At 43.1% G+C, this 22,597-nt stretch overlaps 1 protein-coding gene across 1 annotated transcript in view; it reads right to left on the minus strand.

The window, feature by feature from the left end:
- Positions 1 to 22,597, minus strand: part of AGBL1 (AGBL carboxypeptidase 1) — an 829,700-nt gene that overhangs the window by 654,360 nt on the left and 152,743 nt on the right. The window contains exon 7 of the mRNA XM_055277333.2: positions 7,099 to 7,307. Within this exon, the coding sequence (XP_055133308.2) occupies positions 7,099 to 7,307 (209 nt within the window). The remainder of the gene's footprint in view (positions 1 to 7,098; positions 7,308 to 22,597) is intronic.

Consider the following 22,597-nt stretch of genomic DNA (forward strand, 5'->3'; position numbering starts at 1 on the left):
CTATATTTGCTGTCTGCTGCACTGTAGGGGAAATACTTATGAATGCAAAGATCATTGGTTTCAAGGTAACAGAAATTCTTGAATTCATTTGTCAACATTTCCCTCATGCTAATGGATAGGTGCTGTGCAGGGCCAAGACTAAGGTGAGGAAAGGGAGGTTCCCAGGAAGCACTTGCTCTCAGGCTCCTAGAAGTGCAGGGTTGGTACTTGTGCTATGCATCAAAAAAAGACAAGACTCCAGGAAATAGGATCCTTATGGACCAATGTCTCAGAAATGGAGGCAAAGGTGAGATTTTAGGCTCCCTTTTCCCATCACTCTCAATAACACATCTGCTACTTGGAAGGGATGATGAAATATGAGAATGCATTCAATTAATACATTCAATGCTTCCATCACAGTTAACATCTTTGAATTAGCTTTGGCATAATAAATACCCTACTTGCATGATACATAGGCAAGGTAAAGTAAGAGCAAACTGCTCAGGTCCTGGAGCCAGACTACGTGAGTTTAAATCCTGGACTAAAGATTACTAATTTCATAACCCTGGCAAATAATACACTTCTCTGTGCCACAGTGTCTTCATCTGCAAAGTGGAGACAATAACACAACCTCTCTCCTAATGTTGTGCGTGAATTAAATGCATTAAAGTAGGCAAAGTGCCTAATAGCAAGAATTTAGTATTAGCCAATGGGAAGAGAGAAGGCATCCTTAGTTTCATAAAGTCTCCTAGGAGTCTGCAAGAGGATACTAGGAGTCACTGCTACTCAGAGCAGAGTCCTATTAATAATTCCCATGATGACAAAGCCAGGCATTTTAGTGGAAAAGGACATTGACTAAGAGTATGAAGTCCTGGGTTTAAATTCCAGCTCTGGGTGCAGCACACCAACATGGCACATGTATACATACGTAACTAACCTGCACGTTGTACACATGTACCCTAAAACTTAAAGCATAATAAAAAAAAATTCCAGCTCTGCTTCTATGTAGCCAAAGCCACTAACATCTCCTGCCTAAACTCCTATCAACACTCTAATTCCTCCCCTTACTCTCCTTCCTTCCCCTTGTGCCCTCTGATAATCTCTTTTCCAAATGGCAGCCAGAATGGTCCTTTAAAAGCATAAATCAGTTTAATGGGTATAGAGTTTCAATTTCTCCAGATGAAAATGGTTCTGGAGATGGATGGGTAGTAGTGACAGTTATACAACAATGTACTTAACCCTACCAAACTGTACACTTAAAAATAGTTACGATGGTGAATTTGGTTGCATGTATTTTACTACAATTAATTTAAAATTTTTCAAAAATAAAAAAATGAAAAGCATAAACTGTATCAGGTCAGTCTCCTGCTTCAAACTTGATAGAAATAAAATTCTAATTTATTTTTATGCCCTAGGAAGTTCCATGTGATCTGGGCCTCCCTATCTCTTTAATTCACATCTTCTCCTCCTTCGTGCCTCCTTACAAGTTGATGGAGGCCAGGCACGGTGCCTCACGCCTGTAATCCCAGCACTTTGGGAGGCCGAGGCAGGTGGATCACAACATCAGGAGTTCGAGACTAGCCTGGCCAACGCGGTGAAATCCTGTCTCTACTAAAAATACAAAAATTAGCCAGGCATTGTGGTGTGTGGCTGTAATTCCAGCTACTTGGGAGGCTGAGGCAGGAGAATCGCTTGAACCCAGGAGGTGGAGGCTGCAGTGAGCCAAGATCACACTACTGCACTCCAGCCTGGGCGACAGAGCGAGACTCCATCTCAAAACAAAACAAACAAAAAAAAGTTGATGGAAGTAAAATTCAAAGTCCCCATCATAGTTCAAGGAACTCTAAATGCCCTGGCACTGCCCATGACTCCAACTCAATCTCATGCCTTCCCCCTTACTCACAATGCTCTGCCATATCTGTATTTCTCAAGCTCACCCACCTCCCACTCTACTCCCCCACCTGAGGGTCTTTGCACGTACTTTCTTTTTCTCTCCCTGGAACCCTCATCTCCAGACCCTCATGGCACTGGTTCTTTCTTATCATTCAGATCTCAGGTGACACAGCAGCTCTTCCACCCCTGCCTGGCATAACCCCTCTCTCCCTTCTCTTTGCAGTGATTCTTTGAACATAGATGAGAAATTCTAAGCCCAAGGGCAGATGTGGTGTAGCTTCAATATAAAAATATCTTAAATGGAAATGGCTTGATATCTTCTGGATTCTCACTGAGATCTTTCCTTCCGCCTGACCCTCCAAAACATCCTGCTTGTCCCACTCACTCTCCATGGCTTCTCTGTGTGTGCTTCGTGGCCAACTCCTGTGCTTCTCTGAACAGTTCACAAACCAAGTGTTTCTCTTAGACTATTCAAAATGTTCTCCTAGCCTCATTCAAATGTGGGTGCCTTCATGGAGGCTTCTCTGGTCAACGAGACCAAGTAGGGCCTCCTCTGCATGGTTACACAAAGTCTGCTATTACCCCCACCTGCTGCCTGCACTGCATTATCCATAGCCTATTTTCCCATATAGGATACTAAGTTTCCTGAAGATGATGAGTCCTCTATCACCTTCATCTTTGAAGAAGATAGAACCCAGCCCCAACATCTTTCACAAAGAAGGAGCTCAGAAAACATTTACTGAATAAATAGTAAATGATCTCAGACCAATCTGACCTTTAGGGTGTCTAGCTCCTGATTCCAACCTGGTAATATTCTCTTTAGGATTCAGTCCCTCCTTCCATAGGTCCACAAGGCTGAGGTCATTGGTCTTGGTGGCCAGAGAGGAGCCTGATGAATCAATGCTTAGCCTACTGTGCTTTCTGAGCAAATGGTGGCAACTGTGACTTTTAAAAGGCCATACCACTTATTCCAGTGGTTCTCAAAGTGAGGTACCCAAATCAGTAGCATCAGTATCACCTGAGAACTTGTTACAATGCAGAATCTTGCATCTCACCTCAGAACAACTGAATTAGAAACTCTGGGGTAGGATCTAGCAATCTGTGTTTTAACAATTCCTCTAGGTAAATTTGATGCATGCTCAAGTTTGAAAACCACCAATTTTAGCAATCTTTCAGGCCCCTTAAGCTGTTGTAGCTCCAAACAGTGGTTCTTTTCTCTGATTATCTTATAGAGGTTTGTTCCTTCTATAGTTACCTATTTCTCCAAATTGATAATTGTCCCCAACTGTTTCAGGTATCCTTGTAGGAGTTCTTTTTTTTTAATCTTGCATTCAAATTGTCATCCTTTTTCCTCTTTCCTCATGCAAAGCTCCAATAAGATTCCATTATACTACATTACACAGCACCCTTGCTGCACTATGGGTGATCTCAGCCTTTGAACTTTCAGAGAATGTTTGCAGAATCTGTGCAGAAATGTGAGACTCAGGAAACAAAGAGGTAGGGTCACCAAGAGAGAAACAATGCAAGCAGTGGCCTCAGCAGAAAGGCAAAGAAGAATATTATGATGGCAAAGATGTGGGAAGGACTTTAAAAAAGTTCTTTTACAGTCAGTCTCATTCTCAGTAGGTTTGTAAGCACATCATAAACATCAATAAAATTGATATAGGGCATTGCTTTTCCAAGTGTGATCCTGAATCACTAGTATCAGCATCATTTAGGAAGTTGTCAGGAAAGCACATTCTCAGGCCCCACCACAGCTCTGCTGAGTCAGAAACTCTGAGAGTGGTGTCCAACAGGCTCTGCTTTAGGGACCCCTCCAGGTGACTCTGATGCATGCTCAACTGGGGGAGCTGCTGGTACAGTGAGCAAAAGCGTGGGCTCTCAAGTGAGACTACCAGATTCCAATCCTGGCTCCAACACTTATGAGCTTTGCGAACATGGGAAAATTACTTAACAGTTACGTGTCTCAGTTTCTTCATCTGTAAAAAGGAAGATAATAATACAGCCTACCTCAAAAGCTTTTGAAATTATCAATATTGGAGAGTCTGTATAAATTGCTAAGACAGCCAAGGGATATATTAATAGTAAGAGTTCAAAGTAACTGTCTTCTCCTTATCCTACTTCTTCTCTTCCTCCTCCTCCTCCTCTTCCCTCTGCTGCTGCTGCTTCGTTAACACTGTCATCACTATCACTGGCAGTAGCAATAGCAGCAGCAGCAGCAACAGCAGCATAATTTGCAAATGGCAACTGAAATAACATCACCAAATCCAAGGCCCCTGAGTTGGCCATCCAGTGACTCCCATGCCTTCTCTAGCAGAAGGGAGAGGAGGGGTGATGGGCAGCTCTAACTCCAGCACACCTGCAAGGGCATCTGTGCTCACAGCACTCACCTCAGGTCTGGGAGGCTACTCAACACTGGTTATGACTGCCAGGGGGGAAGAGTAACAAGCCATTTGGTTTCTAAGCCAGGACAGCCTATCTTTCACCTGCAATGATCATTTTCCAAAAAACAGGAGAATGTCAAACATCTGACTTTGCACATAAACTTGATAACATTTTCTCTAGAAGAGCACACTTTTTTTTTTTTTTTTTTTTTGAGACAGAGTCTTACTCTGTCACGCAGACTGGAGTGCAATGGTGTGATCTCAGCTCACTGCAACCTCCACTTCCTGGGTTCAAGCAATTCTCCTGTCTCAGCCTCCTGAGTAGCTGGGATTACGGGCACGTGCCACCACACTCGGCTAATTTTTTGTATTTTTAGTAGAGATGGGGTTTTGCCATGTTGGCCAGGCTAGTCTTGAACTCCTGACCTCAGGTGATCCGCCTGCCTCGGCCACCCAAAGTGCTGGGATTACAGGCATGAGCCACCACGCCCAGCCAAGAGCACACTATTTAAAAGACTAAAAGCAAGGGCGAGTGGTGGTGGTGAGGAATTCAACCTCTTGAGGTTGACATCAATACATTCTATACACTCTTCCAGGCGACAGGTGTGTCATGGCCTATTTACTCAGCACTGTCCCATAGGCCCCTCCTGAGCTGCTTTTCCATATCATACTTGGAGAGATTATAATATGAGCTAGAGAAACCTCACTATAAAGTGCACACTCTGTGTGCACTCACAGTCTGCTTCCATTCCAACAGTAATTCAAGGCTGGAAGCTTCTTGCTAATTGAGCAACTGAAGTCTTCATTGACCTGATAAGGAATTGTTTTGAAGAACCTGTGCACAGGTTCATAGCCCCTCATGCTGGGCTTCATTTGGTGTTTTCTCCACCACCTTTCTATCGTAGACATGTCCCTCTGTGACTACTATCTTCTTCCTTTATTGCTCTTGTTTCTCTTGCTTGTTTTGTTTATTGTTTAGTTGGTTTTTTAGCACAGAACAGAGAAATAGCCAAAAACATGGAGGACAGAGGAACGTGGTAAAGCACTGGACCAGAGTGGGGGGTCTGTTAAACATCGGCAATGCAGGAGGGCATTGCCCAAGGACTGGGAGGGATTAGAGACTTGGGTGACCACAAGCTTACAAAACATGGGGGAGCTTGGAAAAATTCAAAGCCCTGCTTCATCCCGAGAAATAGAAGGTAAAATATAGCTATTTCATGACTGAGAAGCTTTGAAAGCTGTAATGCTGGAAAGAAACCCAGAGGTGATAGCAGATAGGAAATTAGATATTGGTTTGCAGCACTGTATTTTGTTATTGTTTAGCGGGGGAAAAGACCATTTTTTAATGAGAAATGTCTACAGATACCATGGTTGGAAAACAACACTCTCGTTGGTGGCTTCATTACCTCAGATGTACTCAGATAGAGAAAAACTGGAGGGTGTCCAGAGAGGAGCAAGAAGGCTGATAAAGGGAGTCCAGAGGCAGCCTAATCCAGAGATAATAGGAACATAACGTGTGCGCAACATGGCTGCCTTGGCCTCAGGAGAAGGTGGGTGAGCAGATGATGGATACTGGAACACTTATATCACCAACAGAGAGGGCATATGTAGCCTCAAACTATAGTATTTAAATTAGCCCCCATCCGGTGAAAATAAGGAATTTATTTAGGTTGAAATCCGGGAATCCCTAGAATGCATATTCCAGTGGGGTACTGATAAGTAGAAACCCTTGAAGACACCATCCCCTTTCCCTGGGATGCTCTTCCCCTGCAACTTGGCCTGACCAGCATGACCAGCTTCTCCAACAACTCAGGTCTCAGCTCAGGTGTCATCTGCTCAGAGATGACTTGACCTCTCTCTCTAAAAGAACACCTGCTCCCTCTACCTATGGCGGCCCTTGTAGACCTATGCCCTTACTTCATTGATTTCACAGTGCAAAATGAAATTATCTTCCTCATTGGATTCTTTGCTTACTTAGTGTCTGACTCCTCTGCTAGGAGGTTTTCCCTATAGGATCAAGGGCCTCGTTTGTCATATCCACCACTAGATCCCACTGCTAATTATTGCAATAATGGCCCATCCTGAAAACGCAGTTCAGTCATGGCAAGCACTCTTCTAAGCACGTGCCATTTCTACAGTAACTTATTTAGTCCACACAACAGCCTAGGTTTTGTTATTTCTGTTTTTGAAGAACCTCAAGGCCCAGAGAAGTTGAGTGACTTCTTCAAAGTTTCACAGCTATAGGCCCTAGAGCTAGGATTTGAATCCAGTACTCTAGTTTCAGAGTTAACACTTAACACTATGCCATCCACTGCACCTCTGGTAGTGTGTATTCAACAAATATATGTTAAGTATATATGAATGAATCAATGGAATGAAGATTTTGTTGTTGCTGTTGTTGTTTTGAGACAGGGTCTCACTCTGTCACCTAGGCTGGAGTTCAGTGGCACGATCTCGGCTCACTGCAACCTCTGCCTCCTGAGTTCAAGCAATTCTCCCGCCTCAGCCTCCCGAGTAGCTGGGAATATAGGCGTGCGACACCACACTCAGCTAATTTTTGTATTTTTAGTAAACATGGGGTTTCACCATGTTGGTCAGGTTGATTTCAAACTCCTGACTTCTGGTGATCACATGCCTCGGCCTCCCAAAGTGCTGAGATTACAGGAGTGAGCCACTGGGCCTGGCCTGGAATGAAGACTTAACTCCAGAACATCTGCCCTTAGCAGGCAACAAGAAATAGACTGAGGTGTTCCCAGCTCTGTCTGGAATGATTCCTAAATGACAGCCTTCAGGAATCATCCAGATGGCCTCCAGCTGCAGAGTGAATCCCCATGCTGCCTGCCTGTGTGGTGCTGAAGAGGGTCTCCATGCCCTGTGCTGCCAGGAAGGCCTCCCTGCCGGACCGGAGGGCAGCAATGTGCCTGAGGCAGAGCAGCAAGCCCCGCCGGATCTGCACGTAGGTGTTGGCTGTGTCATGGCTGTGCCAGTCCTGGTGCAGCCCAAGCAGGCTGGTGACGTAGCCTCGGTTCACTGCCCTGCGGCCGTTCGACTCTGAAAACGAAGGGAAAGGCAGAGTCAGTCACAGGCTGTCCACGGCCACACCTCTTTGAGAATGTTCAGTGTATTTCCCACAAGATACTTACTAATCATCAAGGGAATAATAACGTTTTAGTATGAAAACTGGCAGATGTCACCTTAAACAAAGTAATCAAAGTTAACATCCCCAGTAATGGGACAGTCATCACGTGCCCCCCTGATACAATACACTGAGAAAGATCAGCATCGCTTCTATAGTGTTCCTGCCAAGAACACATAATCCGAATTGGATCATGAAGAAAATCAGCAAAGCCGAAATGAAGGACATGCTACAAAATACCTGAGCTACACTCCTTGAAAATGTCAAGGTCGGGAAAGGCAAAACAAAACAGAACAAAACATGAGGCTAAAGGGAACTAAAAAGACATGACAAGTCAGCATAGTAAGTAATTATAGTTTAAATCTTGGGCCAGAAAACAATTTTTTCTTTTGCTATAAAAGGCATTATTGGGCAACTGGCCAAATTTGAATAAGATCTGTAGATTAACTAATAGTTGTGTATCAATGTTTATTTTCAGATTTTGATAAACTGGGGTTATGTAAGAGAATACTTTTGTTTTTAGGAAATTCATAATTAGAGTGTAGGAAAGTCTGTACCTTATTCTCAGAAAAAAAAAAAAAAACACAATAATAATAGTGTGGGAGGAGAGACAGACACACAGAGAGATTTCCACCAGATTTCCATTCCTCCTTTCTGAATCTCAGTGGACCCAGGAGGTTATCATTTGGGTTGAGCTAACTATCAGGTTAGGTGGGGAAGGAGAGGATGCTGAATGAGATATAGTATCCGAAAGGCTGCCATGTCTAAGAGATATGTTGGGTGTCCTTTCTAAAGAGAATGGAAGCTAATTTACGGAAAATCAAGACTCATAAATTTGTTTCATATAGTTGTAGCCTCCACATCCATTTTTAGGCATGACTTAAGTTGCTTGAAACCCAGTCGTACCCTGTTGCCTCTGACCTAGAGAAAACTTGCCCTTCCCACGTGGTTTTTTGCCATGTGGCCTGCTTGTTCCTCATCCCACTGACCCAAAACCCAACATTTCCCACACCTGCTGACCACAGTAAAACCGAATGGACAACGCGAGAGTCATGTGAACAGGACCTGCTCTTCATGTGTGTTTTCTTTAAACTTCCCAGTCCACAACCCCTGCAGGAAAGCCTGACAGATAACGCCATGAACCTTAAGAAAGGCCCAGTCCCACAACAAGACCTCTCTCTCCCCAGACACTGTTTGAGCTCCCTGCCACCTCTAGGCTCCCCAGCAACTCCCCTTATTCTCCTGGCTCTGTAACAACAGAAACACTTCTGTTATTTCACAGGTTTTGCTGTGCTGGCTCCTCCACACACCCCAACTAACTGTACCCACTATCAGTGGCTTACAGCCACTCTTGAAAGAGACCCCAAGACCAAGTTAGAAATCACAGGCCGGGCATGGTAGCTCACACCTGTAATGCCAGCACTGTGGGGGCCTGAGGCAGGAGGACAGCTTGAGGCCAGAAATTTGGAGACAAGCTTGAGTAACATAGTAAAACCCCATCTCTACAAAAAATAAAAATAAGCCAAACGTGGCGGCTTGCACCTGTGGCCCCAGTTACTAGGGAGACTGAGGCAGGAGAATCACTTGAACCCAGGAGTTCGAGGCTGCAGTGAGCTATGGTCCTGAGCAATAGAGTGAGATCCTAGCTAAAAAAAAAAAAAAAAAAAAGTAAAGAAAAGAAAAAAAAAAAGAAAGAAATTACAACACACTAGGCTGAATTCAGGAAAGGAATTCTTCATAGTCAAGGCTGTTCAACAAGAGGATAGACTCTGCGTGGTAGTGAGCAACAGGGTTCTGAGAATGTTCAGGGAAAGTTCGGAAGCCCACCTAGCAGGGATTTTGTATGGGGCTTTCTCATATCTGATAGGGACCTTTTCAACTCCTTGACTTCTCTGTGTTAGTTCAATATTCCTATTTGGGAAATCCCGTAAAACCCTATTTTACAGACTTAAAATAGAGGGAGAAGAACAGTCCAAGATACCTCTCTCAACAGTTAATATGCGCTACTTTTCAGGTTAAGCTCCTTGGGCTACAGGGTTGGTGGACAAACATGTACCGGTTCAGATCTGCCCAGTAGATGCCTGGCCCTCTCGGCTCCTAGGGACTAGGTGCATTGCAGGGCTCTAACCGGCTGACTCTCAGTCAGAATGCCCAAATTTTGTAGCTCTGTTCTCTCACTACCGCATCTCTCCATCATCTAAACCACTCACACTGGCGTATGAGACAGTATGTGCTTCTGGCTGAGTGTGTGTGAGGGAGAGCCCATGAGGTATAATCAGATAAGCAAAATTTCATCTCAAAGTCAGATTTCTCCCTAAGACCATGTAAGTGCATATCAATGCAAAGAATAACATGGAAATGTAATGCTTTATTCCAGAGGGGTTTTTTTCATAATATTAATAAAACTCTTTTTTTCTGCTTGTCAAATTCTAAATTGTCAGGCTTGACTGAGCCTCCACTGAAATTTCTGGCCCATTTGTGCAGTTGTTTTTTTTTTCTTTTTTCTCTTTACAACATGACCCTAAACTGAGAGTGACGAGCTTTATTCACCTGGTGATATGTTTGTGGAGGGTTTGAATTGCCTTCATTACCTCCTTTAATGAATCATTCTTTTGTATCAAAAATATTTCACTCCCTGGCAGATCTTGGCCATACAGCATGAGAGTTATTTATTGCCTGAAGGAATTTGCAGCCCGTTCAATATCTGATGTTTAAAAGAAAATTGATAATTAAGTAGGAGGTATTAAAGGACCGTATCGCCTGCTAAAAAGATGCCAGAACAACAGTTCACAGGGGCCCCGTGGGCAGCATAAGCTTAAGGACTTTTGTCTTTTTTCTGTTTTAAGCGTATTAGATTGATAATGGGTTATCCCAGTGACCTTCATCCATGTCTTTTTTTGTGGGGGGAGAAAGATAATGAAAAAAAATCTTTAATTTTCTGAGAGAAAAATCCCCTATCAAATCCCAATGATTTTATTCACAATTTCCTGTTAATCCCCAACAAACTGTCATGTTTACTAACATTTAAAATAGCTAAACCTCCTTCCCCCGCGACCCTACACCTGTCAATCTTTCTCTGAGAATGGCTTGGGAAGTTGTGCAAAAGTCAATACGTATCTAAAATGTGACAAGAGGAGATTCATCAAACTGAGAAAGAGCAAATGTGGAGAAGAGCAAAGAAGGAAATGAGGGTCACTGGGATCAGCAACGTAGAGGAGTTCTGGAAGATCTGAGAGGAAGGCGCTGCTTCGCAGGGCCAGGGCAAACAGAGCAGAGATGAGGTGCATTTTTGACTACTGCTCTGGGTGGGCTTACGGTTGAGAGGTGTGAGAGGGCTTCAGGTCCCCCTCTTTGGAAGAGACCAGCTCTGCTATACTCTGTTTACATAAACAGCGTTTTCGTAAGATTTTCCTTGAAAAACAACTTTTCTGTTGCTTAATTTTTTTTAAGTTTCTAAATAGATTAGTGTCTTTTATTTATTTAATTATTTATTTATCTACTTATCTATTTATTTTAAGACAGAGTCTCACTCTGTTGCCCAAGCTGGAGTGCAGTGGCGTGACCTCGGCTCACTGTAATCTCTGCCTCCCAACTTCAAGCGATTCTCCTGCCTCAGCCTCCCACATAACTGGGATTCCAGGTGCGCGCCACCACGCCCGGCTAATTTTGCTAATTTTTTTGTATTTTTAGTAGAGACGGGGTTTCACCATGTTGGCCAGGCTGGGCACAAACTCCTGACCTCAAGTGATCCACTCACCTCGGCCTCCCAAAGTGCTGGAATTACAGGCGTGAGCCGCCATGCCTGGCCTACATTAGTATCTTTTAAACTGGTTGGAGGATGGGGATGGAATGGACAGAGAGTTCTGAGGGTCTTTAATTTCAACACCTCACCCACTCCTCTACCCCACCCTAAAAGCATTGACCCTGCTTCCTGGCACCCCCTAGCTCCATCAGGCCCTTGCTGCCAGCCTCATGCTGAAGGTATTTTTTTGGCCAGTTTTCCTTTGGCAAATCCATGAACAACAGGAGATTTGTCTTTGTCCTCACCTCCCATTCACCCTCCTATATTCTACTATTTCTACTTATCTCTCCAGGTTCTATCCTCCAAGGGCCTGACTTGTAGCTAATTCTCAGTCTGAAACAGGACCTAGTGATATCCTTATTTTAACCCCAAGTATTTCTTAACTGAGGTTCACATGTGCCTCTTTAGTGCAGATCCCATTGATGCAGATTTTTACACCTAAAAACTGGAAGGGAATATGCCAAGGTAACAAGAATACTTAATGAGTTGGGGATCAACGGATGATTCTATTTGCTTATTTAGACTTTTCTGTAGTTTTATTCCTTACGCGTTCTACAACAAACTTTGACAATCAGGAGGAAAAAAAAATGTAGCCTTTTGGTGTTACAAACTGGTAACCTACAGACTATTAGCCACACAGTGTTGTCAAGGTGAGTGAGAAGGGCAAGCAATCCACAGGTTGACATAGTAATCAACTCATTTTTTTGTCTAACCCCAGCTCCTTCAGAAGTGAATTACCTGCCTAGCTCCTGAAGGCACTGGAGATCCCGACCATCTTTATAAAGATGTTTGTGGTCTAAACACGAAAGCCTAGAAACCTTCAAGACTCAAAAAATTGAATTTCTCCTGGGCAATGTGGGGCCACACGACAGGCTGGTGGGGAGAAGTGGTTGGCGTCCTGGATAATTATACCGGCAAGCAGCCCACTGCTCCTCTTACTTGGCAAAACTAAAGGAAGTTGTTATCACTGCTCCTTATTTCCCATATTTGGGAACTGCATCATCCTTTTTGGGAGCAGTGATGACCTTAAGCAGAAAAATGTGGGAGCCTGCAGCAAAGTGATGTATTGGATGCTTTAACAGCCACAGCTCCAGAAATGAGACATACAGATGAGTGTAGACTTCTAAACTCATGTACCCCTCACTGCCTTGCATGTCCTGATCTGTGGGCAGACCCTTCAACTTTCTGTCACTGTCTTTCTGAAATCCTTGCATATAGCCAGAAGCTCCACCACTTTCTAGCTGTGCGACTTTGAGCATGTTACTTTACAGCTCTATCACTCAGTCTTTATCTGAAATAAAACCAATAGTAATCATCTCTCCTTTGTGAGACTGTTGAGAGAATTAAATGAGATAATACATATAAAGTAGATGGCTCGACGCCTGGTACGTAATAGGTACAATATCTGTTGCCTGTGGTAACTATCATCATCATGATCAGCATCATCTATTTTTTTTTATTCCAATGGCTCTCTATTGTTACGGACAAATGTATTAGTCTGTTCTCATGCTGCTAATAAAGACATACTTGAGACTGGGTAATTTATAAAGGAAAGAGATTTAATTGATTCACAGTTCCACTGTGAATTGTGAGGCTGGGGAGGCCTCACAATCATGGCAGAAGAGCAAGGGACATTTTACATGGTGGCAGGCAAGAGAGAGCTTGTGCAGGGGAATTCCCCTTTATAAAACCATCAGATCTCATGAGACTTATTAACTATCATGAGAACAGCATGGGAAAGACCCACTCTCATGATTCAACTACCTCCCACTGGGTCCCTCCCATGACATGTGAGAACCATAAGAGCTACAATTCAAGATGAGATTTCGGTGGAGACACGGCCAAACCATATCAACAACAAGAACAGAAGCTTCAGGGGCTCCTAGTTACTCATTTTACTTTCGGCTCTAGTGTTTACTAGCTGTGTAACCTTGGTTAAGTTACTCAATGTTACAGTTTGAACATGGCCCCTCCAAAGTTCAGGTGTTGTCAATGTGATAATATTAAGAGGTGGGGCCTTGAAGACATGATTAGGCCAGGAAGGCTCTTCCCTTGTGAATGAGATTAGGGACCTTTCAAAAGAGGCTTCACACAGTGTCCTGCTAGCTTGCCCTTTCACCTTCTGCTATGTGAGGATTCAGCAAGAAGGCCCTCACCAGATGCCACACCCTTGTTCTTGGACTTCCCAGCCTCCAGAACTGTGAGAAAAAAAATTTCTGTTCTTTATCAGTTACCTAGTCTCAGGGATTTTGTTATAGAAACACAAAATGGACTAAGAAGGACACTTAGACATTCTGAACTGAATTTCCATCATCTGTAAATATTAAAGCAATATAAAAAAGATAAAAATAATTAAAACATTCTTACAAGACCATTGTAAGAATTGAAAACATAACTCAGCACCTGACATAAAGTATGTGCTCAATAAATGATCATTCCTTTCCCTACAAAGATGGCATACAAATTTCACATACCCTTCACCGATGAGCATAGCCAAAGGAAAAATTCCAAAATAAGTACAATTTATAACCATTTTCTTCAATCCCCATGGAATGTAGTTGACTTCTCACCCCAAAATGGCCACCAGTCCTACATTGCTGCCTCTTCTGAAACACTCCCATACATACAATGAAACACTCCTCTTTACGCATGCTGAAGTTCACACCCCATTTTATCCTAGGTGCCATTAAAGGCCATGTCCGTGATATAAACCTGAAAATTTCCCTCTCTGGCAAAATGTACACGTATTGAGTCTCATTACTCTAAAGCCTTTTTAAGAAGATTAGTTAATCCTCTAAGATCCATATGACTGATAGCAGTTACATGTTTAATATGCCACCTTTACATTTGATAAGACATATATGAGTAAGAATAAATACAAGGACTTGAAGCCCTCTATCATTCCTGAGAACAGAAATTACCTCCAGCTATACAGCGTACTGTGACATATTCTACCCCAAACAATTCTTGCCCAGAAAGATTAAATAGCACTACTGTTTCAGAGCATTCCCGAAAATCCATTCATCTGAACTAGTGACAATTCAACTAGTCTTTTTCAGGATAGAAACCCCCTTCTCAGAACAGAAGACCACGCAATTGGGGGGATTGAACTCTTACTTACTCTCCAAAGTTTCCTTCCAAATCCCTTCCTCCCAACCTTGAGCAATTATATTGCAAAACTTGCCTGATCCCAAACAGGACTCCACATTGAAACCCTTCCTTCAAACCACTGTTCTCAAACCCTGCAATTTTCCACCTGAGAATTCTCATTTCTGAGACATTAGTAAGAATAAAGGTAGTGGTGTCCCTAACTACAGTATACAACACCCTTGACTTTGCAACAGATTATCTTAGGGGTCTTTTCAGGGAGTCTATTTAGAAGATGTTTCTGGATAAAGTAGTCTCTACTAAGTATTCTAAATCACATTACATGAAAAGTAAGCTGTCTACTTTGCCATCAGAACACATCACAACGTGAATATTTATTTACTAAATATTTCCTATGTGCTCTGCACTAGGCTAATCATCTTATATGGATCATCTCATTTGTCTTATGAAAATGTTTAAAGATAAGTATTACTTTCCCTCTTTTACAAATGAAGACAGAGGCTAAGAGAAGTTAAACAACTTATTTAAGTCTGCAGAGCTTATAAGTGGCATACCTAGGATTCACATGAAATCCCCTCATCTGACCCCAAAGGTTAACATCCCATGGCAGCCTCAAAGCCCCCTTTTAGTTTTATTTTCATTTTTAATTGATAAACAATGATCGTATATATCTATGGAGGTCGATGTGAGGTTTCCGTGCCTATATACCTTGGGGAATGAACAAATTGGGCTAATAAACATATTCATCATCTGACAAGGCTGTCAGCATAGTTCACATTCTTTGCACCTATGTAAAGACCTTTAGTTCTTACCACTAATCCAGCTTCTTGAGGAAGATTTCTGAAAGGCTAATGGAGATATAGCCTGCAGTGCTTGAAGAGAGTGGGTTTTAGCCAATCCCCCTCCTCCAACTTCTCTGTTCCCTCTCAGGGCCCTAAATTGTGGTAAGAGTTGGTTTTTCATAGGAAACTTGAAAAGGTTTAAAGGCCCAAATAAATGGCCTATGGTTCTTTGAGTCCCTGGAGAAGATGTTTTCGGGACTTCTTTACATCCAGCCAATGACACAGTGAGGCCAGCCCAGCAGTGTCAGGCCCAGGTGTGAGTGCGGCACCATTGAAGAGAGGTGGAATCAGCTGCCCCCTCCTCCTGCCCTGCAGCTGCAGGAGTGGCTGGTGCAAAGGAGAACAGCCAAAAGCATAAGGATATGTACAAAAGCATAAGGAAACCTAATGCCATCCATAATGGAAATTATACTTCATTATCATTTGCTCAAATAAGAATGATGGTTTTGAATTAGCTTACAGGTACTTTTTTCTCTTTGTAAAATAGATACATTTCAATAAACTTGGCTATAAAGTAAATTTTGGTTTCAAGCAAATCTTGTTTTCTCAATTGACTGCCTTTATAAAATTAAAGATGCTTTTCCTAAGCTCCAGAAATCGGGACAGGTAAGAGACTACACTTCAGACCATTGTTTTAAATCTAGATTAATCTACCTTTTTATAAATCCTCAACTCCTTCTAATAACTTGCCACAGAACTAGTCCTAAACCACAGGAATTTCTCTACTTTCACTAAAGCCTCAGAATCCACACCTTTCTCTTCCTCACACATCTCTGCTCTTCCCCCACCCTCAGCACATACAATGTCTAATGAAGGACCTTAGGTTGCAATGCTGCACCTATTAAGAGAAAGGGGCATGCCTGTAATCCCAGCACTTTGGGAGGCCAAGGCAGAAGCATTGCTTGAGCCAGGAGTTCAAGACCAGCCTGGACAATAGAATGAGACCCCCCATCTCTACAAAAAAAAATAAAAATAAAAAATAAATTTAAAAAATAAACATAGAAGGTGCCACAAGACTCGAAACTCTTCTGAGTCAATATTCTACATTCCATATGAGGAGTCTATCTCACATACTTTATCAATCCTCAGGCATATGTTTATCCACATTTTAGCATTTCTGAAATTAAGGTGCTTCTTACCAAGGGTGATGTTTTCATTGTAACTGACAGCATTTTCTCACTCAGTGGCACATAAAAAATAGCATACACCTCACAGCTGATGATAGACTTAGATTTGAGAAAATATGGTTGATTTCTCAATATTGCTAGTTTGAAAATTCTCTAACATGGTAGACTCTTGGGAGATTTGCTTCGTAGATGCAAATAAACATACTGGCCTTTGTCCGGAAAGCCAGATTCTCCCTATGGCTAGGCAGAGAGTAAATTATAAACTAAAACCATGTTCACACACCCAAAACCCAAGGTACCACCCTTAATCCATTCAGCAAACATTTATTTAGCAACTACGATACACCAGTTTTTCCAGGCACTATTATTGACAACAGAGATGCAGCAGAAAATGAAATAGACAAATCCTCACCTCTTATGGGGTTTGCAGTCCCATAGGAGTGGCAGGGGGAGGCAGATACCAAATAAGCACACACGAAGAAAACTAAACAAGGCGTTTTCACATAGAGACAAGTGGTACAGAGAAAACAAAACAGTGGCGCTAGAGTGATGGGGTAGGGTGTCTGCTTTAGGTTGGATGATCAGGGAAGACCCTTGAGGAGGGGGCACTGGAGCTGAGACATGAGTGACAAGAAGGAACCAGGATGCAGAGATCTGGGGATAGGAAATTCTTCAAACCTCAAGGGCACACAGGAAGTGGATAAAGCAAAAACTTGGTAAGTACAAATAATGAAAAGTCCAGGAGCTAAAGCCAGGTGAAGAAAGCAAGGGGACAGTAGTAGCAGATGACGGGAAAGGTGAGCAGGGATCAGGATGTGTGACCCCCACCATTTTAAGACTCATCCCAACAGGTTATGCAAAAGTGGAGGAATCTGTCAGGCTGAGAATTTCTCACTCGCCTTTCTGTTGTTTTTGCATCTCTGCAAGAAGGCCCTTCAGAATAATTGTCTTAGAAATAGGCCTAGAAATTTGTATAAGAGTTTTCCTATCCATCCAAAGTTTTATTTTGAGTCTAGACTGTGGGTGGGGAAGGAAGTACTTGCTAAACCCCAAGACAAGCCATTATCCCTTCCAGGTCTAGAAAATCTTCCACCTGGTTTGACTTTGCTGTGTCCACTGTCAGCTCATCAGAGGATGACAATTAAAGAAGAAAGCCAGGATTTACACCAAGAAGAAAAAAATCAGAGACCTTCCCTCACCTTCCTTTCTCCCCAACTTGATATTTAAGGCACCTGTCTGTCCACCAGTGATGCTGCCTGCTTCTGGCCAGAGTACAGACAATCAACATAGACAGCAGGAAAGCAATTCCACCCTGCGTTGCAAGCATCGCTCATGAATCGGTTCACACTGCATTGTGCCTCTAGGCGGAGTGTATGAGGAAGAGGCAAATAGCAAATGCTTCTGCACCCCTGAGTCTGCCACCCTTCAGCCTTATGTTAGCCAATAGTGTGTCACTGTTGTTATAGGAGTTATTAAGAAATTATTTTAGGCAGATAGAGAGGAAAGGGGGTCCTTGGGAAGTTTTTGTTTCTTTTAAAGCAGCTCCAGAACGTTTCTTGTCTAGCAGGAAAGCCCCGGCTTTTAAACCTGGGCTGGCTAGCTTGGATATGCAAATGCGGGCCATTAGAAACTGAGTCCACCGTTAGAAACTGGGTCCACCCACGTCTTCTTGCCCTTGCCCCAACATGTGCCTGGCAACATGGCGCCCCCCTACATATCCCCATGTGTGTGGAACATCATGGCACCCTGTATTTGCATATTAAAAGGCTAGGGTGGGAGGGTCAGTTTTTTCCCGGGCTATGTGAATGACACGCCTGGTCAAACCAATCCCCTGAGCCCTATGCAAATCAGATACCCCCTCCTCCAGCCTCCTCATATAACTGGCTGATTTCTGCTGCACTCTGGTTTCCTCTCTCAGCTTTGGAGACCCCTCCCTCTGTCGCTATGTGGGGAGGCTTCTTCCTTCGTTCTTTACTATTAAACTCTCCACTCCTTAAAACTACTCCATGTGTGTTCGTGTCCTTTTATCCAATTCGGCCCGAGACTAAGGATCCTGGTGTTCCTCCAGTCCTCAGAGCCGTATCACTATGCAATCACAGAACCTTGAGCCGTGTGCACTCTCCTTTTAACTCAACTCCTATCACTCTTGATATGTCCATCCTCTCCTATCACCTGGGCTGCACCGGCAATCAATAGCCTCATATGTGACCCCAATGCTTCCATTCTCTCTCCCTCTGTGCAGTGCATTTTATTGAAGCAGAACTTGGATGCTTCATCCCCTACTGGAAAAAAAAAAGTAGTAGTTCCAGGCACATCTGGAAGGCTGGGGGTGCCAAGAGATGTCTAGTGCTCTATGTGCCACATGGTCTGTGGGCAGTGGTTGCCATACTGTGTGCCCCTGGGACTGGTGGAAAGGGCTAAGAAAAAGACTGAGCAGGGTCTCTAACTTCCATTGTCCCCAGAGCAGCTACACTGTTATCTGTTTATATATAGTGGCTCTGCAAAGGATTTCATTCGAAAATAAAAATAAACATTCATTTCTTTCAAAGAAAAAGTTTATAACCCTGCAGTAGTGAAAGGAAGGAGTAGAGGTTAGTCCCAATATGCCAAGTGCATATTACACAGTCTTGGGCAAATCAGCCAATCACTTTCAGCCTCAGTGTCCTCTCTATAGAACACTATTTTTCTCAACCTCACACTACTGACATCTTGGGCTGATATTACTCATTGTGTGGGGCCATCCTGTGCATTTGTAGGATGTTCAGCAGCAACCTGGCCTTTACTTAGTTGATGCCAGCAGCACACCCTCTCCCACCACAGATGTGACAATCAAAAATGTCTCCAGACCTTGCTAATTGCTCCCTCTGGGGGCCAAGTCACTCATGTTGAGAACTACTGTTATAGAATAATTAAATATTTACCCGTCTGACAGGACCATGGTGAAGATTAAATGCGATCGTATATATGAAAAGGTGCTTTGTAAACTGCTATTATTAGAAGGTGCTAGGAAACACCTGAGGTACAACTTGACATAAATAAATAATTGTACAGCCAATCCTGAAAGTGATGAGGAAGCCATGATGTACTTTTTGAGTCATGAAATGTTCATATGTTTGTCTATCTCCTTAAATCTTTGTGATAATTTATCTTTGTCAATCCATAGCCAGTCATCAATTATGCCAGGATGATACAAGTTCTGAAATTTAAGACATTTAGAACTCATCAACCTTGGATATTAACCTTTGATTCCCTGGACTAAAACAAAATAAGTGCATGCGGATTGACTGAGCACGGTTCAATCTGCATGCATTCACTTATTCACTGATTCCTTTGTTCATTTAGATAACTTACTCTGAGTGTCCGCTGTATAAAACACATTAGAGTCAATAGCTTAAGAAATAAGAAAGAATGAATAAGGAATAAGAATAAGAAGAATAGCTTAAGAAATAAGAATAAAACAGAGTCCCCAGATCCGAGGCTCACATAGTCTAAAGTAGGGGGTCAGCAAATTGCCCACAGCCCGTTTTCATAAAGTTTTTCACTTCTTTATATGTTGTCTGTTGCTGTTTTTGTCCTATAAGGGAAGAGTTAAGTAGTTGTGACAGAACCGTGTGATCCATAAACCCTAAAATATTTACTATCATCTGGTACTTTTACAGAAAAAGCTTCTTGAAAAAAAGACTCTAAAGACAACCAGATATCATTCAACCCTCGGGGAAGATCTTGGGAGACAAATTTACACTTCATCAGGCTTTATGCCCTTATATCATCACTTCCTGAAACCTCCAGGACTTTTGAAATGGTGATGACAACAAAACAAGAGTTCATCTTTATTGAGATGTACTAAGATCCAGCACTGTACTCCCACTCTTTTAAACATCACCTTGTTTAAATTTTACCAATTTTCTTTGGAGCATACTGTTTTCCCTGCTTTGCACATGCGAGAAGTATAGCACAGAGTCATTAAGAAACATGCCACACAGGAGAATGGCGTGAACCCGGGAGGCGGAGCTTGCAGTGAGCCGAGATCACGCCACTGCACTCCAGCCTGGGCGACAGAGCAAGACTCCATCTCAAAAAAAAAAAAAAGAAACATGCCACGGTGGCCACAGTTCAACTCTACACAGTCTCTCCAGAGCCTGCACCGTGACCACCGAGCAAGTGCTATTCTCCACTGTGACTTACTCTTTTTTTTTTTTTTTGAGACGGAGTCTCGCTCTGTCACCCAGGCTGGAGTACAGTGGCACGATCTTGGCTCACTGCAACCTCCGCCTCCAGTGTTCAAGCAATTCTTCTGCCTCAGCCTCCCAAGTAGCTGGGACTACAGGTGCATGCCATCACACCCAGCTAATTTTTGTATTTTTAGTAGAGACGGGATTTCACCATATTGGTCAGGCTGGTCTTGAACTCTTGACCTTGTGATCTGCCCACCTCGGCCTCCCAAAGTGCTGGGATTACAGGCATGAGCCACCGCGCTCAGCCTTGTGACTTACTCTTTTGGAGTAAGAGCTCTGAGCTTACAGAGAACATACACCATTCTGCACACATGTCCCTGAGCCACCATGAGCACTTTTATACTATGGTCAAAGAAACAACATGGCCGAAACTTACAGGCAGATATATAGGCCAGAGGAATAGCCCTTGAGATAGAACTAAGTCTTGACAGGATCTCCTGATAAAAGACAGCATCCTGCATGAGTGTAAGAACTAGGATTAGTGGCAATCGCAACCCAACAATATCTTATGTGACCAAGAGTTTTGTATCAAACAAGAAAAGCTCAACACCACCATCCACAGCTGTGTTGGACACAGAATGGGTGCCTGGGAACACCCTGGCCACCTTGGGAAGATGGAATTATACTGCCCATCCTGCCTGCCAGTAAAATCCCAACTGGAAGCTGACCCTCCTCACTGAGTCAGGTTCAGTTCAGTTGTTTAATTAGGTCTGTTAGTCCCAAGAGACTCAGAATTTACTTGACTAGGGGTGGGGGATGAGAACAATATTTTGGATCTTCCTCCAGGTCAAACTTCACTAGTTCTTCCTTATTACCACGTCATAGTAAAATTTAACACATTTTCAAACCTCCCAAGGAAAGTGTCAGCCCATTTCTTAAGTTGTAATCTCAAACAACAGACTGGGCTCTGAAAGAGTCCCTTGAGTATATTTATTTCAGAGATTTCTAAACTTGATTTCTTCTGGCCCCTCAGGAACTTCTTTGGGTGTTTCTCAATGCCTATCAAGAGTCAAGGAAAGGGAGGGGCAAGGGACGGGTCATGCTGTCATTAATTGGGGTCCCCCCTTACCCCCCATTGTTTGCTTTATGCGTGCAATTTCCCTCATAAGATTTTATGTTCACACACAAAAAAAAGGTTTTGCTACTAAAGAATTCCTAATCTCCTCACCTGGGCTAGCCCTCCCATGTTTGAAAAATCAAACTGAAGTCAAGTGTAATGGCAAAGAACTAGTTTAAAGTCACAGAGCCAATCAATGGCTGCACTGAACCCAGAGTCCAATTTCCTGACTCCATGTGGAAGGCGGGAATAATCTTTGAAATATGAAGCTTTTCTCCTTTGGAAATGGTCACAACTGAGTTCAAATTTTAGCTCTTCATTTACCGTGTGTGGGATCTTGGGCAAGTCACTAAGCTCTCCTAATTACACCTTCCTTGCGTAAAATGGGGATCATAATATTACAGGCTCTAGCGAGAATGAGATGCCGTGTGTAAAGTGCCTAGCAAGTGCTGTGCTCCATAATTATTGACAGTCATTATTCACTGCAGGTACTCTAATAAACAGTCATTCTCTCCCTACTCCCTACCCTCCTTCCCACTTCGCTGAGGGCTGGCAGTAAAAGGTTCACAAAATATACTATGACACGGGATGAGGGCTACATGCAGGGCGGGGAGGCAGAAGGGCACTGTCCTTACGTGGTGTTTTCCTGACCAGGCAAGGAAGGTAACAGCTGATCAAAGAGCGAGAGGGGAAATGGGGAGACGTAACTACAAGATGTTCTAGGATTCACCAGAGGCAGCTCTGAAAAAGCAGCTCCGGGTGCTCCTGCCCTCCGTAAGTCCCGCTCCATCATGCTAACATCACTGAAAATGCAACAAATTCCATCGGCTGTTCTCACCCCGGGCTCTGCTCACCCTGCCTCCTCCCAACTCCCTTAAATAATGGCTTAGCAAATGCCTCTGAGACCATCTTCAGCTAATTTCCTTCAAGACATGCAAGCTGCTAACGCTGGGAAGCACAGATAGTGTGGAATAGCAAATATGGCCAAAATTAGATTAAAATAACCTCCTGATAAACAAATTACTCACCGAAAA

The sequence above is a fragment of the Symphalangus syndactylus genome, chromosome 5 (assembly GCF_028878055.3).
Source record: "Symphalangus syndactylus isolate Jambi chromosome 5, NHGRI_mSymSyn1-v2.1_pri, whole genome shotgun sequence".
In the NCBI taxonomy this organism is placed as follows: Eukaryota; Metazoa; Chordata; class Mammalia; order Primates; family Hylobatidae; genus Symphalangus; species Symphalangus syndactylus.